The following is an 18,177-nucleotide window of genomic DNA, read 5'->3' on the forward strand; positions in this document are numbered from 1 at the left end:
AATTTCGGCGAGTACAGATTGTGTACATCCGCGCAGCGCATTAGTGTGAATGATGTACAGTTCTTTCTGAGCACAAGAAGAAGAAGGTTGTGGGCTGCAGTTAATGTATCAACAGCCTCGGTTAAAGTGAAACAGCATCCTCAAAAAATCTCTCTAAGTGTCAAACATTCACCTCCTGTGGACTTGAAAGATGGCTGTAAAACGTTTGTATTTCATAGCTATCAACAAAATATGGCATGCTGCTTCTGTCTCAATCCTTACACACTGTTGAGCTTGCAAGCAAATGTGTACAAGGTCACTTGAGAGCTCCGTTGGTCTGAACCACTCTGTCCTTACTCACTGAGACAATATGGAGGCCCAAAACTGACAAAAGACAAAGTGCAGATAAACATGTTGCCATATTAAACATATGGAATAAATTAATGAATACTGTGGAAAATGGAGTGTAAAATTAAATATATAGCTTTATACTTTTCCCTTTTTACAAAAAAACATTTATTTTTTAAAATAATTTTACTAACTATTATTTGTTGACATATTTGGTTATATCTTTGATGTAACAGATAATACTTTTTTTGATACCTTACCTTACTTACTGAGGAATATAAACATGTTCTTTTCATTTAACAAAAAAAGCCAACCTTCTCAAATGTTAAATGTTGTCTAAACACAAGATGCTGTAAAAAATTGGCAACATTTTTAATTTAATCAGATACTGTCTGATTAAAGAAAGAGAAAAAGTACATGAGAGTACATGTACAATACAAGTATAAAAGTACAAATCTAAGCAAGTGTTTGGTGCCAGTTAATATACTTGATACGCTACGGACACATTTCAGTCAATACTAAAAAAGTAGCCGAGTTTCAAGATCCACCCCTGTCACAAATTTGGTGAGGACTGTAAGAAGTGAAGGAAAATGTACCTGCCTTGAGTTTGGTGCTTTGTTTATAAAGACTGGTTTGTCAGAGTCCAAATCTTTTACAGCCATCGTTCAAGCTCACAGGGGGTTAGAGTTTAATTCTCAAAAGAGATTCTGTGTGGAATATCACAAGCGTACTATTTCACTTTATTTCATGATGGTTCACTTCATATGGCAGTACATTGTAATGAGGTTTGACGGTGCCAAAGGATTAAAGGAGTGCAACACATCACTGGTCGTCATCTGACAGTAGCTGAGCACAAAAGGAAAAAATAAGATCCCATATCACGTGGACTGGTGACAGTGAAGTCAATAATGCATTTAGATCTGTTATGTGAGATTAGCAATGACCTGATGAAGAGGAGAAAATTGCCATCAATTTTAAAGTATCTGAATGGAACCATCCCTCCTTTTTCATTTGCCTGCCACTTTGTCTAAATGTTGCAGTAGAGCAGCTCATGTTTTTGTAAGGACAGAGGAGAAAAAGAAGAATGTCTCAACCATGATCTCAGTACATTAGAAAGACTTCTTCAGATGACTGTCCCGTCTTAAAGGACAGCCTTCTCTACATTGACTAATTCGCTGCACCAAAAAGATCGGCAGTGACACATTTGCTGCATTTTTTTATCCAGTCAGTTTTGGTTTGTAATAAAGCCTTCATCTATCTTACAAGATAGCAGGGCCACATATTGATTGATGCTGTGAAACATTTTTAAAAGAGCAGATGGATTGATGTGCTGTTTATTCCTTTGGATAACCAATCCACTGGGCTGTGCTGCTGTCGAATCTTGGTCTAATTGACTGTCCAGGGGATACCCACCGAACTGTCATCCTGAGGCCTGAATCATCATTAAGCAGCAGAGCATTGATTTGTCTCCATCTAAAGGTTTTAAAGTAACAATCTTGAAGATTTCTGAATCGTTCTCTTTGGCAGCACCTATGGTGATAAGCGGTAACTGCAGGTGTGTTTTTGGACCTCACTTCCCAGCAGAGACCGGAAAAAATAGCACGCCGCTTCACACACAAGTGAGTTGAAGAGTGAGTCTATTTCTTTAGCTCTACCTACCCTCTCTGGTGGACAAACTGCTGCTGGGTGATGGAAAACGTGTCACTAACTGTGTGCCGCTTGTCATTTTTCCTGAGAATGTTGCCAACGACACCCAGTTTGTGATATTGCAAATGCAAAGGCTTTCATCAGTGGGACGTAGGCTCAATCACCATTGTGTTACCTCATTTGGTGATAGATAGTGACTTAACAGACATTTATCTAAATGAGAATCTTAAAATTATTACTTTAATAACACAGTGGTGCAGCATCTGTGACTGAAACCAGGTGGGTAGCTACAGTGAGACATGTTGTAGTCTCACTGGGCTCTAATTAGGCCCAGTGGCCTGTATGTCCTGTATGAAGACGATGCATCTCAGATGAAGAGCTGCTATTTTGATTCCATCCTTCTATTTTAAATATTATTTTCCTTTCCGGCTCATATTAATATAGATATGACTGTTACATACATTATTACCCCAGCTAATTCTGCACTGAACTGAAGTTCACCTGCGTACATGTGTGAAAGGCCTGTTAGCTTGTTAGGCAGGACAACACGTCTTTGCCCTCATGCTTCTGTCCTCTACCTGACTTTGTTATTAGAAGAGTAAATACCAGAGGCGGCAGCGCAAACACACAGAAATGCCAAATGTCAATCAGTGGGCTCACCCTGACCTTACTTGATGGTGGGAGAAGATGAGATATGAGGGAGGATGTTAGTGGCTGGTTTACAGGATTCACTTTCAATTCCCTGGATGCTGCAAGAGGTTAAACCACGTTAGCCTGTCTGTGCAGACGTGTGCCTTTCAGTTCTCAAGGCCAACCGCGTACCCTAAATTAAATCAAATTTTGTCATGTTTTTAAAAGCCGTCAACATGAACACAGTGACAGCACTGTTCGTCCACTCCAGGCAGAGACAACACTCTTCAGGCTGCAGCAGTGTTAGGCCAACACATTCAGACTGGTTCAATGAAAAATCACAAAGATTTGATTCATGTTTAGAAATTGTTATGTTTACATTTATTAACTGCCAGTAAATAAAAGATCTCAAGTCTTTTAACCACTCTACTAATAAGATGAGCATCAGCATTAGGAATTTCATTACATGCAAAACTACAAATTTACATGATATAATACCATGTAGGTGAAACATCCTTTTCTCTTAAAGAGTGAATCACAACACAGGAGCTCTATCAAGAGGAATGACGTAACTTCTTCTGTTGCAAGAAATTTCAGTCAAATGAAACATCACATTTCATCTTTATTCTTTACAGGCATTGAAGTGATTAATCCTAACCAAAGAGGGAGTCTTGATTTTTTACCTCAAAAGTGTTTTTTCCCATGAGAGATGAAGGAGGACTTCTTAAGTGCTGAGTTTTAAATGGTGTTTTTTAGATTCTTAAATATTTCCAAATGCTTTTCTAATGTTTCCCATTGCTGATTCTGTTTTTATCTTAGCTTTTATGCCACACTTAAGGGGTTGATCCACATAGCCATATACTATACCCTTCCAAGTGTGAATACATCATTGGCTGTATGCATATGCTTGGTTGGCTTTTATATCTTTTTTCTAAATGAAATGTGTGAGTCTCACAATGAAGTTATTCTTTTTATTATAAGGGTTGCTGGAATGTAGTGCTCTTGTGTCCCATTCTTTTTTCTGCACAGACGATATTAGGTGAACTTGCAAGACTTGGATGAGCATCAGACTCTCTTGGTTGAACCATAAGTACAAAAGATGAGAAACTGTGTTAAAAAATATCCAGGTCTTTCATAAAAAGCCAACCATGAATCCCAAGAGGCTAGAGAATACGCTTTTTAGAAAAACCTGAAAGTACAATCAGGCATTTAATCGGTTCACTGTAGGATTCTGGGTCAACATTAGATGTATTCAGCAACTATGATGCAGTGTTTTGTTCCGAATTGCACCAACAAAGCGCTCTGAATTTGCTAGTTGACTTTAGTAGACTCGTGACTCTGACTGGCTTCTTCTCCGTAATAATGGAGGCTCATGGGTATCGTATACCAAACTCAGAAATGGCATGTTTTTTTCAGAAATCAAAATGTAATAATGAAAACTGATGGCCTTAGGACAAAACTGTAATATTGTTCAATTATCCAGGAGACTCCCATGTTTCTATGCTGAGAAACATTAAAGATATCATTAAAAGAAAACCTTCAAACAAGCAATTAGAGGTATAAAAACTACTTCTAGGACCAGCAGCTCCTTCATAACTCTACTGTGGGATCAGTTGAACTAGGCAGACATTTCTTTGATAACTTTTACTGGTCAGCTTAAGCACACATCAGTGATCAAAGCCAAATACATTACTGTTTGTGCCTGAAAAGCTGTCAATTTGCATATATGAACATGCCAGATTTGATTTCGTGTGAGGTATACTGCCAGCCTATAAGTGCATGTTTTTTTTTTCCATTTGCATTTTCCTCTTTCTTCCTCTTCTTGCCCTCACACTGCTCCACACAGCCTTCGCCTCCCCAGCACACATCTCCTCCCATCCACCTGAACATGCTAGGTGTATCAAGATGCTCGGTTCAGGCACCACCCATGTTTTTTTTTTAAATGCAGTGTTGGTTCAGATGAAGCTGATGCTTGCGCCTACGTTTCCCAAAAAAGAGGGCAATTAGAGCGCTTCTGTGAGTGTAACCATGCACACATGACATCCTGCTTGCACACACACACACAGGCACACATTAACTGCACACACTTGCATGACAGATGGCTTGGAGAAGATGCCAGTAACTTAGTAACTGCTCAGCCCAGCAGACAGCATTACCACTGTGTGTGTAGATGAAAAAGGAAACAATCCAAAAAAGTGAATTTGCGAGAATCAGTGTAAAATAACGTTTGTGCCTCAACCACGCTGTGACAGGGTACATTTTGCTGTCGCTGTAGCATGTGTGTGACTTGAAACAGCAACTAGATTGGGGTTGGGAGTTGGGGGGGGGGGTGAACCACCGAACACACATGAAAACATGCATCGACTCCCTGGAGGGCGTATTTATGGCAGTAATGAACAGCAGACCTGCCATGCTGAAAGCACAGAAGCAGGCAATTACAGTTGAACGTCCTTCCAGGTTGTGGCCTGGGGAGAGAGTGAGAGAGAGGGATAGAGGGATAGAGAAAGAGCAAGACAGAGAGAAAGAGTGTGCATGTGTGTCTCAGTGGGAGGCTAGAGGACTACAGGACAGGGACAGTGAAACCCATCTGCTGCTGGTTGTGACCAATCTGCTGTCTCTCTTCCTCTCTCTCTCTCTCTCTCTCTCACTCACTAAAGCAGTAAATCACCAGGAAGAGGCCAACATCAACTACACCATCGTTTGTGTGTGTATGAGTGTGTCCTGACCTTCTCTTGCCAGTGGAGGATACCAATAATGACGAGGATGAAGACGCACACTCCGATCAGCGCGATGGCCGTCAGCAACACGCTGCTGCTAGGAGTCAGGTATAATTTGGCGCTCCAGCTGAAGAGAGAGAAGAGAATGGAAGTGGGGGAGGAGGAGGAGGACACAGTACGAAAAAATGAAGACTTGCCATATGCTGTTTTATGTTATATCATTGTTTTATTTGACAGAAAAACACTGTAATTACCAAGTGGTACACATTAGCAGAGATTAGCTGAGAGGAGAGGTGATGATTAGTGAGCAGCAGTATGGTTTCATGCCAGGATGCTACAGATGCGATGTTTGCTTTGAGAATGTTGATGAAGTAAAGAGAAGGTCAGAAACAGTTGCAATGTGTCGTTGTGGTTCTAGAGGAAGCATATGACCGGGTGCTGAGAGAGGAGGTGCGGTATTGTACGAGGAAGTTGCGAGTGGCAGAGAAGTATGTAAGAGTGGTGCAGGGTATGTATGAGGGCAGTGTGACGGTGTTGAGATGTGCGGTTGGAGTGATGGATGGGTTCAAGGTGGAGGTGGGACTACATCAAGGATCGGCTCTGAGCTCTTTCTTGTTTGCGATGTTGATGGACGGGTTGACGGACGAGATCAGGCAGGAGTCTCTGTGGACTCTGATGTTCGCGGTTGATATTGTGATCTGTAGTGAGAGTAGGGAGCAGGTTGAGGAGAGCCTGGAGAGGTGGAGAGATGCACTGGAGAGAAGAGGAAAGTCAGTAGGAGCGAGAAGGAGTACGTGTGCGTGAATGAGAGGGAGGAGAGCGGAACGGTGACGATGCAAGAGGTGGTGAAGGTGGGTGAGTTTAAATACTTGGTGTTCAACTGTTTAAAGTAACAGGGAGTGTGGAGGAGATGTGAAGAAGAGATTGCAGGCAGGGTGGAGTGGGTGGAGAAGAGTGTCAGGAGTGATCTGCGACAGAAGGGTACCAGCAAGAGTGAAATGGAAGGTTTATAAGAAGGTAGTGAGACCAGCTGTGTTGTATGGTTCAGAGGTGGTGGTGCTGACGAGAAGACAAGAGGCAGAGCTGGAGGTGGCAGGGATGAAGATGATGAGATTTTCGTTAGGAGTGACGAGGATCGAGAGGATTAGGAATGAGTATATTAGAGGGACAGTTCAGGTTGGATGGTTTGGAGACAAAACGAGAGAGACGAGAGCTGCCAGGAAAGTGGAAAAGAGGAAGGCCAAAGAGGAGGTTTATGGATATGGTGAGGAAGACGTGCAGGTGGTTGGTGTGACAGAGACAGATGCAGATGACAGGAAGATATGATCCGCTGTGCTGACCCCTAACGAGAGCAGCCGAAAGAAGAAGAAGAAAACACTTCAGAGACTGTGTCCTAATTAAGCTGAAATAAATAAACGAACATCTCTTTCACTTTCTTGTCACAGCACTGCTCCTTTTCTGGTTTCTAAGAACTTTTATGTATTTCCAGCAATCCAACCACTTTGATATATTAAATTTATCATCTCACAATCTGTTTGCTTATATGTGAGAAGAATACCGAGGAAGAGGCACCTGGCTTTCTATTTAGTTCTCTTTCCACTCATGGCGTGTACGTAGGTGTGTGTCTGAGCTGGCAAGCCTGGCAACTCTTGTAGCTATATTGGAGGGAAAGTTTGCTGTATGTGTGTGTGTGTGTGTGTGTGTGTGTGTGTGTTTGTCTGTGTTGGATAGCCATCTGGAGCTCCTTCTGGGGTTTGAGCTACATGTGAACAATGTCATGATAACATGAGAACACATGCTGAGAGGTGAGAGGGCATGTGTGTGTGTGTGTGTGTGTGAGAGATAGTGTTTGCATGCTCACATCTGGGCGTCATTTTCACTATAGCCAATGCAAAGACACACTTATTTGTATCTAGTCGAGGTAACTTGAATATGTTAAGTGGCATTGCATAAGGTAGTTAAAGCTTTGAATGGTATCCATGGCAACAAGCGTCAATGTTTTTTTTCCCAGCTAATTAAATGGATGTGAACAAGGAAAAGGGACACTTATGACCCATCTATTCTGTATTATATGTATATTAATAAGTAGAAGTGGTGATGTACCTGCGGGGTTTATTGTGTGGGTAGGGGATGACGATCAGCTGAGAGTTGGGGATGATGGCCGTCCACTCCTGCTTCCTGATGTCCTGGAAAGAGACGGAGAGAAAACTCATGAGCACATACATATATGCAGTTTTCCATACGACACACACACACAGAATATGTGTGCTACATCCTCTGGGGCAGAATGATAGGGTCTCATGGTTTTCCTTAGCTACAGTGGAGTGCTTATTTTCAGCCGTGCATTTAAGATACAGATAACCTGCTGCTTGAAATAAATTACTCTGGCTGCGGAGAGCGACACAGTTCTCTGTGCGCATGTGTGGTGTGTATATTTGCATGTGTGACTGAGTTTTTGTGCAGCTGTGTGTGAGAGAGTTCAGCCATCCGCAGAACAAGTCATAATCTCAGTCGCAGTCTTAATAAAATATACATTGTCTTTTATCATCCCGTAACTTGAGTCATTATAGCAGCACTGAGGTCTGCTTTGAAGACAGAATTCACAGGAGAAAACTGGAACCACTGCTGAGTTAACACACACACGTAAAGTGTACAGACATACTATGGTGAGTTTGTAATTACTGTCCCACAGACATATTTCAAAGTGTCCCATAATGATCTAACTGGATTTCTAACTGTATTTAAACAGTAATCAGTTGAGCTGATTTCATGTGTCAGCAGATAGGAAATATTATAAAACTACAGTTAAAAAGAAAAATACATAAAATCATATCTGAAGAAGGCTGTAAGAGGTGAAAGACAACAGATTCTGTAGATAAATCATATCAGTGGGAAATGTGAAGGTTAACATAAAAATCAAGGAGGAATAACAGGAAGTTTTATCCTGTGCAACAACATAATTCCTGAGCTTGTGGATAAGGACTGTGAGCATACAGTACAAATCAACGGTGTAGAAGTGGATTATACTGGAGGAGTAGTTTAAGTTTGTCTCTATAGATATTTCGATACTTAGTCATGGCTTGTGACGATGCACATAGGACTGAGACATCAAATTTTTTAAACAGTTGAGCAAGAATAATGAAAGACTTACACCACCTGCAAGGCTGTCACCATTATACAAAAAATATAGGTTATCCCACACAGATGCTTCGAGTAGAGCACAGGCATCCAGTTTAATAATCAGTGTCAGAACAGACAGAGCAGAAAGGTCTGCTCGCTAATTGATCTGCTGCTGTTTGTGTTTCTTTACAAGATATCAGCCTAATATATGCAGCATTAGCTACTCGGCAGGTAGTGACGGGCTGAACAAAGCTGAATCTGGAAACTGTCAACCAACACAAACTGAGAATGCAGATCAGTCCGCAGAGTCATTTTAAGTCTGTCTTTCTCCAAGATGTCGCCATTAAATTCCAGATAGCCGCAGACAGCTGGCCACCTGGAGTAACGGCGGTCCTGTCAACTGCAGCAGGTGCACATGTCGTGAAACTAATCACGTCACACTTTACGGGACTGTTGTGACTCAAACAAGCTAATATAGCAGCTATCATCTACGTTACTTTTTGACTAAAAAACTTTTTATGCATATTGTAACAACTATAATTTCATGATTTAAACATTTTATACATCGTGCAAAAACAAAAAAATCGGATTAATTGAATTAATTTGTTATATTGCCCAACCCTAGTTGGTCTTTTACTTTAAAAATAAAGCCCCTACACACCCATGGTTGACCCACACAAGTGTTTTCACTCATGCTGTCAGATTAGTCCTCCTCTCACATCTGATTGGGCGTGTCCAGATTGACACATTTATCTTTATTATCAGTTCATAGAGTTTGATGACATCATCGTTCCACCCGACTCCAACCTGACTAGATGTCTAATCAGACTGAGTGATGGTAAAATAACATTAGGAATCTGCTGGACCAGGGACACTGGAAGTATTCTTTATTTTTAAGTTTAGAAATTGCAAAGATGTTACTGCTCAGGAGTGTAAGCTCAGACTCTCCACCCCCTCTCCCATGTACACCTTTGCCTGCTCCTCCAGCAGTCAACACAGTCACATAATCAGTTGTGGTTTATAAATGTGTCCTTTGGGCCTGTGCTTTTCTGGTTTACATCATTTGTTTGCAGCACATTCACCTTTCCTCTGTTTGCTTCTAGTGAAAAGTTATGAGAAGACTTGGGCACTTGGGTATGTAATTGGTCAGGCAGTGACTGTTAGAGTCAATCAATCTAAAACATTTGCTTGCAGCCAAGTGTCTGACAGCAGTTTGACTTTGCACAAGTTCAAGTTTCTGTTTTAGGAGTTTGCTGCCTTCAGGCTCAGCATCCAGTGATGACATCTGACATTAAGACTGACACAGACTGTATTTAACCTCTGCACACAACAGTGCTTCTATTTCTATAAAGGCTCAGCATCATCATTACTCACTCTGGTGGCTTTATTTACCACATTTATCTAGGTCTGATTTTACCATGTATCTAGCTTTAGCCCCTGCTCAGGCATGCATGGCTAGTTCATATGGGGTTAAGAGTTCAGACATACAGTATAAAGAAGGGGTGGGGGAGGGTCTGATTTAAAAGCTGTAACCACGCCTGTAGCTAGGAGGAATTAACATTTCCAGTTCTACATTTGGCTGAATCTGGAAGTGGCACTACTCTTTAATTGTAACTCTCCGTTCTTCGTCAATTGAGAGGAACCACATCTCGCAGCTATTTTGAATAAGCGTGCAACAACGGCATTGCTTTTTACATAACGAGCACATTCTCGCCGCCAGCCATTGTCGCTTAGCTCTTGGAAAGCACTGCCGTCGATGCGCGCAACTGGCGGGGGAGCAGAGCTGGAGACGAGTCAGCCTCCACTACTGCTGCCTGGGAGCAGATCCGATCTGGCTGTTTGGAAGAGAAAAGTGCTCCCAAGTCTTCAGAGAGAAAGAGAGACACTCTGGTTCAAAGCCAAGGAAACTGGCACACTATGAGAGAGCGAGGGAGACGGATACAGAGATGGAGGGTGAGGGAGACAGAGAGAGAGTGAGAGTGACAAGTAGGGGACTGATTAGTGAAGTAAACCACTTTGAGCAGCAAAGGGAATCCCCTGGGTGGAAGATAAGTGAACAGGAGGAGAGAGACTCACAGAGGAAGACAGGGAGGGGGTGAATAAAAGAGAGGAATGATTGGACAGAAGATGGAAGATATCCAAGTAGATTTTACAAAACCTTGCCTTCTGTGAAACAGCAGGCAGAAACTCTCGTTGTGGAAAAGAAAACTGTAAAGAGCACAGTAGGGGAGATAGGGAGAGAATGGGAGCAAGACAGATATAAAGACAGACAGAGAAAGAAAAAAAACGAGAAAAATAAATTAAAAGAGTTGACAAACAGAGATCAAGGAGCAAACCTTCTGACTGAGCAGAGCGGTGTAGCGGTCAGGCTTTCTAAACCTTTCCCTCTTTTATGTGGAGTTTATCAGAGCTGCTCCTCCTCATTACAGGTAGATTTGCTGGAGTTACTCCACTCCCCAGTCCCTCTGGGGAGCGGAGTAAAAAAAAAAAAAAAAAAAAAAAATCTACTCGTGATAATGGGTTGCATCTTTAGGCATTCATTAATTCACTTTGTAGAAAGAATGGGCGAGGAGGAGGGAAAAAAAAGGATCACATTTCTTTGCATAGTAAAGAGTGTGAGGAAAGGGGACAACAAAGCAGCTTGTTTGAGATGAGTGTTCGTGGTGCATTACAGCTTCTGAGTCGCGGACCGACCCATCTGCAATTCTAATCGGCTGCTCGACGAAGACCTTGGTACCACACGGGAGGAGAAAAAAAGGGCCCTGTCGTGCCTCATATTCAGTGTGACAAGTGCAACGTGTAAGAGAGAAAACAGAGATGGAGAAGAATGCACAGATAGTGAGAGAGCATTAACTGAGGAGAGCTGACATTTGAGGCAGTGTAGTGTAGAAATGTGGCTGACGAATAGATTCAACTAAATGATTTACTATATAGATGTAACGCTGGCTTATAGTATGACAGGAAGCCTCACACAGGTAGCACCCAGAGACTCATTCATGCATCCTCTACTCTCAGGGTTGTTCGACAAAGATTTGTTTGAAGCTCAAAGCACAGATGTGGGTGCTGCTATTTCTGTTCCAGCGGGGTGCTCGCAGCACCTTTGTCAATCCCCCAAGTGACGTCATCAATTTTCCTGTACATTTGAAAGGAAATGTGGAATCTATCTGCCATAAAACTGTCTGTGTTACATATTTCATCTCCCAACCTGTCCTCTTCTCTTTAAATCACTGGATGTGCTTCTTCTCTCCTCACTTCTACAGCCCAACCTGCCACTTTTTTTGACCAACAAAACATTATATATATATAACAGCTGAGAAAATACTTCACTGGTACTCATTGAGCAGGATTCATTCAATAAAGAGAGTCTTACGGTATTGTGAAACTGAAATAAAATACTCTCTATATGTGTTTAAGGGAATTAATGAGGTTCGTGAATTCACAAGCAAAGCAAAGACTTAAAGTGGAAAGATGGACAGTGAAACTGATTAGCATTGTGTAGACATGTTGACCTTTTCAGTTTGAGTGAAAGATGGCCATCACATTCATGGGGGTGACGTATTTTATAGATCCGTAAAAAGAATAGAAAAACTGAATTCTTCTGTGGACTCTTTTTAGTTTCTCCTACACTCTTGCTATCTGCTCCCCTGGTGTGCAAATATTTCTTTGACATGATGTGACAGTCGACATAAGCACAAATATCACATATTCTGTTGTATTAACTGATGCCTAAAAAAAAAAAAAAACAAGCTCAACCAGGCACTACATGTTTTTTGCAAGATTTGGGAGATACTGCTGTGTCTTTTCAGCATTTCTAATTTGATGAAAATTCTTGGAAAGAAAACCCCTCTCATGAATCTTCACAAAATATTCTTCAAACAAGTCTCACAATCCTCAATAGAAATGCGTAACATCCACCTCATTATGAAATAAAGCCAGAGTGTTAGGAGAAAAACAACAATTTTGCTCTCTGCTTATGTCTTTAAAAAAGCTTGAATTGTTCTTACCACATATTAGTCTCATTTGTTATTTTTGCTCGTGTCTTACTGACTTTTTTGCTGCTTAGAAATTACTTAATTTGGCATGCCAGTTCTACAATATATGTAAGGTACTTGATATAATTTGCACCCAGGAGGTTGAAGTGCTTTTAAATCTTGATTGTACAGCATACCTCTTTCTTTCTTTGTGACTGCTGTAGCATGCAGACACACCTCTATAAATGTGTCTCCCTTTAATAATCTGTGAGACTATATAACCTGTAGCTATTCCTACATGAGTTCTGTGATGTGTCCAGGTAATATAACTCTCTCATATTTCCTCACCGTCTCTCCAGGCTGTCGAGGGATGCCGACGAAAAGGTGGTCCAGGAAGTTGGCGCTGCGTCCGAGGCCCAGCACGGTGTAGGGAAGCTGGAGGGAGAAGTGAGCCGACTGGCTCAACTGACCGGCTGCAAGAGGGGAGAAAGAGAAATGAACCGATGTTTAATGAAAGAAAGTGTTTTTCTCAACACATACTGTGACTGTAAGGATAACTAATGAGCCTTATCTCAGAGGGTATTTTTTGCTCTACAGTTTTGTTTTCGAGGGGCAGTTTTGTTCCTTTTTATTTTTAGCCATGCTAGCGGCGTGGCTCGAGGGATGGAAATGTCAGCCTGCTGACTCAGTCAGTCCTTCGCTTTGGTTCAGACTGAAATATCTGAACAATTACTGGATGGACTGCCATGAAATTTAGTAAAGACGTTCATCATCCCTGAAGGATGATTCCCTCTGACTTTGGCTTTGACTAGCGCCACCATGAGGTTGACACTTGTGATGTTTAGTGAAAAGTTGCAACAATTATTGAATGGATTTTGATCAAATTTGGTACACACTCCTCACACACTCTAAGATGGTGAGCATGCTAAACATTACACCTGCTTAACGTCACGATGTTTGCATCGTCAGTTCTTTGCTGATCTCATGCAGCTGCAAAGGCCCTGCTTTCCCAAAGGAACTTTGGGATTTGAAGTTTTACGTAATGAAATATGATCAGATCTAACCTAACTGATCCTGACCATTAATGCCGGTGATAAGACTAAAACAAACAAGTAAACATAATGAGAGGGATGAGGAATAAACACACAACAGGAGTGACCGAGCCAGAGGGACTGCAGCCTGAGACCTTGTGCTCTGACATGAAGGAGCATCATAAAAGATACAAATCAGAGCGAGACACCTGAGGCCAGTCCACCACCTCTCCCTGTCTCCTCACCCACCCTCTTCCTCCTCCTCCGTCCTCTAATCTCTTCCTCCTTATTATTCTCATCCAACCCCTACTCTCTTGTTACCTCTTCTCTGCCCATCTCTCCCTTTCTCTCCCCTGATACATCACTCCGATTTGGCCTTACTTGTTTCTCTTCCCCTTCTTGTTCTCTTCCCTCCTGCTCGTCTCCCTTCGCTCACTCCCCTTCAGCTGCTGTATCTCGCCCACGCCACCCAACTATGCCAAGTGCAGCCGACATAAATCAACCTCTACGTGGTAAACAAAGAGAGGGAAGGAGAGAAAGAGGGATGGAAGAAGAGAGAAAGAAAGCCTGAAGGCAGCCAGTGATCAGAACTAATGTGGATGGACTGCGTATTGCAGGCCAAGAGGAGCACAACAGTTTACTTCTCTCTCCCTCTCTCTCTCTCTCTCTCTTTTTAAATCTATGCCTAACCTCACTTTAGTTTAAAAAAAAAAAAAATTGTCTGGCTCATTTTTGTCCTCCTCAGCTGACCCTGGATCAGATCAGTCCATCTCACTGCAGCTCAATATTTCTCTTCCTAAATGCTCCTTCACGTTGCACAAATATAGCTGCCATTTTACTCTGGCAGCATGGTGTGTGAGGGTAAAAATTGATCAGTTAGTGGGTGAAAGTGAGTAATTAACTCAGGTAAAACCGGGAGTGGTGGTTGTATGGAGTTAGTGCAATAAAAGATTGTCCATCATTATGTAATGCACATGCTTTAGCTCCAGTCGGTCTGAGTGCTGAATAGACCCATCGACTTTTGCCACTTTCGACTAAAGAAAGCTTTTTATCAGTCGTCTCTCTTTATCACTCTAAATTTCTCTCACTTGCTATCGCTCTATGTATTCTATTTTCCCAGCTTTTTAGTGCAGGGTTTGTGGTGTTGTGAAGAGGCAGCATAATTGCCTTAATCGCACACCGCAGACAGGGACAGAGAGGGAGAGAGAGACAGAAATATTGGCTGTTTCCAGGAAGAGCTGGGCACAGTTTCATGGGCATTGACTTGTTCAGGGTAGTACAAAGCCCTGGCTTCTAACAGACATTGAAGATCGTAAGAATCCTGGGGTGTCTGACATTTACTGAGAGGTGCATGTGTGCGTGTATGAGTGAGTGTGGGTAGGGGAATTGTACCAGATCATTAAGGTGGAAATCTGTGTTCTATTGTATGGGATTTTATGTGCAGTTTTTAATGATGATCAAGTGCTGAAACAGAATTATTGAATATTATTTAATTATTATTATAATTATTATTTTTCCAAGGTGACTTAAAGACTGATTGAAAACAAAATGTGCAAGAATTTGGAGTACTATGTGTACTATCCTTGCCATTGACAGGATAATTTCATTACTGAGGAGCAAAAACACCTGGAAGTCAAAACTATTTATAATGTCCTTTTCAAGTGCAACTTCAAGTTGTATCACAAGTAGGCCTCAAAGGACTTTACCCAGAACTAGCCTACCATAATCTGATTTGCCAACAATCACAATTCACTCAACTAAATAAGGTAATAGTGAAATAAAACAAGCCTACCTATTGTAGCTCATCTATCCACTACAACTGCTCTTAGACCCTCAGTATGTGCAAAGAAACCATGAACGAAAATAAAGGAAGAAACTCTAAACCAAGCGAAGACAGCTGAGCATGCACAGAGGCACTGGGGTAAAAAAAATCCAATGGACATTAACATGGACAGTGACCCTAAAACAAAAAGACATGTAAGACAAGAAGAAACATGATGCAGTAAGAAAATGAATTTGGCTAATGTCCAGAGAAATTAGGACAGCAAACAACAAGCACTACATGTCTGTATAAAGCTCTGACTTAAAAGGGAACAAAAATAAACTGATTGACTAAACCTCCTCACCATCAACCACCAGCAACCAGAGGAGGGATTTCTTTTGTAACAGATTTCTTCTGCCCCAAATCCCTTTCACCTACAGTACTTCTGTTTTTTATTATGAACCATGAAGTGGCCTTTATGGTATTGCCATTTCTTTTTGTTGATATCCACCAACCAAAAGCCAGATGGACTAACAGATCTGAAGAACAGGAGTGTTTGAGGGTATCCAGGAGGGGAAGCCGACTTAAATCAGTCCACTGCCACTCAGTTCTTCACACTGAACCTCTTCCATCGGGTTGGACAGAACAGGATTGATTTTTGAGGGGATTGTACCTTTAAGCCTGCCTTGGTTTGATGTTTTTGACAGACAGACAGTTTCATGTCAGTGAGCTAGAGGTGGATGGCTTGCACTTGGCCACTCAGCAGGGTGGAGTGGGTCTGAGTGTGTGTGTGTGTGTGTGTGTGTGTCTGTGGGTGTGTGTCTGATGGAGGATCAAGCAGGGTTACGTCGCAGGCAGGGAGCCTGGCTTAGCGTCTGCTGAGTGCTGTGTGTGTAGACTGGCTAGGAAAAGTAGCCGCGGCTGGAGCGAAGCCATTTCACAACATGGGAAGGCTGGCAGAGGGTATTATGCAGAGCAGTGTATCGGAGTGTCTGTGTGTGTGTGTCTGTGTTGGAGTGTGTTTTTGTGCTATCTCACTATAGCAGAGCCATTGAGGCCTTGGCAGGGAATACCGCCCTGCACACATGACTGACAGCCTACAATCCATCTCTTAGAAGACAAAGCGGATTCAGCAGCACAAGCAGTCAGCCCTGGTGTGTGTGTCTGTGTGTGTGTGTGTGTGTGTGTGTGTGAATGTCTGTGTGCTCATTTTCATTTTCACAAAATTCTACACACACACACACAGTTACTGTCCAAAGCCCAGCCAATATTACCAACAAGGGCACACAGAAACACACAGACACTGAGGACCTCACACACTGACAGCCAGACACTCATGCACACATACACACCTGAAATTAAATATTAACATTTTTAAAGGTTATAGCCTGATTTGTTTGATTGCAGAAAAAGAAGGAGAAAGAGAAAAATAAAATATACAGAGTGAAGTATTAGAAAGTGCTCTCTTCTCCATCTGAGCGTTTTATTTATTTCTATCAAACTCCAAAACTGAGGTTTTTCTGTCCTGCAGAAGTCCTGCCTCAAGTTAATTGGTCTGCACAGTCTCAGGTAGACTGAACCAATGATTCACTAACTCATTAAAAGCCTGGAGAGGAGGAGTCATACAACAGATGACATGTCTTTGAAAACTGCTCCAATATGTTAAGAGATACTGTAGTTAAATATAGGTGAGGCTGCCATCTCATGTGTTCAGCAATGCAACATGAAATCAAAACATTTCTGTCATCTAGACTTCTTACGTATAACTTAACATGCTGTGTTTAACTAGGTCTTTGACCATAGACCAAGACATAAGACAATACTAATACTAATGAAGAAAAAAGGGTCTATTGTAGCCTGAATAGGTCCATTAGCCTCTACTCTGTAGTACCAATATTAATGATGTGTGAAGTGGCTACTAAAGTGTTGTAATGCTGAAAACATTAAAGGGGATCTATTATGCTTTTCCTTACACACACACACACACACACACACAAACACACATATGTATATGTATATAAAGAACTCACACTGTGCCAGCTCGACCCGAGTTGAGCTGGCACACTGTGAGTGTTTTCCTATTACACAGCAGGCACAGTAAAAATAAGTTGTTTACCTGTTGAAGGTGTGCTGGTTGTCTGCAGCTCTTCATCAAAAATCATCATCACTGTGGCTGTTTCTGCTTGTACTATTCCTCTCTGCATTATTTCTTACTGATCCGCTGAACAAATAGCTCCAAATACCTCCATATGTTGTTGTGTTGACTGTTTTTTAGCGCAGCTAACAAAGCTAAGCTAATTCAGTGAGGAGCATGTTTCATTTCTTGTAAATTCTCCACAATAAAAGTCTCCTGTTATTTAGTCATTTAAGATCTTTTAATATGAAACAGTGAAGCAGGAAATGTTGGGTTTGCATCAGCGGTAACTTAACACGACTCTGATGCCGCTGCCCCTTGGCCAGCTTCCAGGAAGCTGACCAATCAGAACAGAGTGAGCTCATCGGGAGGGGGGTCTTAAAGAGACAGGAGCTAAAACTGCCTGTTAAGAGACAGAGGCTGAACTGAGGGGCTGCATAAAGGGCCAGTGTAAGTTACACTAAGATTAAGATTTTTTTGAACTGCAAAGCTACTCTAGTGGAGTCCCAGAATAAAAAATAGAGCTGGAAATCAGCATAATAGGTCCCTTTAAGCAACGTGCACAAACTTGGAGCCAATACAGCTTGCAGCAGGTTTGCTGCAGTTTGCATGGAAAGAGACAAGTAATGCAGAGTATGTTTCTTCATACTGGTCTGTGTATTCTGCAGAGTTTAAGTTACTTGTTTTGTTCAGATTTGCACAAAACTATATTTACTGTATATTTCAAGCTGCTTTTCCAACTCAAGTTGCCTCTCATTCTCCTTATCCACCTGATGCATTTTTTCCAATTCAAGCTGCTTCTCCTCCCTGTCCATTTGTCTCCCTAACTTCTCCTGTT

At 41.8% G+C, this 18,177-nt stretch overlaps 1 protein-coding gene across 2 annotated transcripts in view; it reads right to left on the minus strand.

The window, feature by feature from the left end:
* Positions 1-18,177, minus strand: part of itfg1 (integrin alpha FG-GAP repeat containing 1) — a 148,507-nt gene that overhangs the window by 4,005 nt on the left and 126,325 nt on the right. For both annotated transcript variants that reach the window (XM_067596020.1, XM_067596011.1), the window contains exons 15-17: positions 12,761-12,885; positions 7,425-7,507; positions 5,331-5,448 (exon numbers count right to left, since the gene is read on the minus strand). In XM_067596020.1, coding sequence (XP_067452121.1) covers positions 5,331-5,448; positions 7,425-7,507; positions 12,761-12,885 — 326 coding nt within the window. The remainder of the gene's footprint in view (positions 1-5,330; positions 5,449-7,424; positions 7,508-12,760; positions 12,886-18,177) is intronic.

The sequence above is a fragment of the Thunnus thynnus genome, chromosome 1 (assembly GCF_963924715.1).
Source record: "Thunnus thynnus chromosome 1, fThuThy2.1, whole genome shotgun sequence".
In the NCBI taxonomy this organism is placed as follows: Eukaryota; Metazoa; Chordata; class Actinopteri; order Scombriformes; family Scombridae; genus Thunnus; species Thunnus thynnus.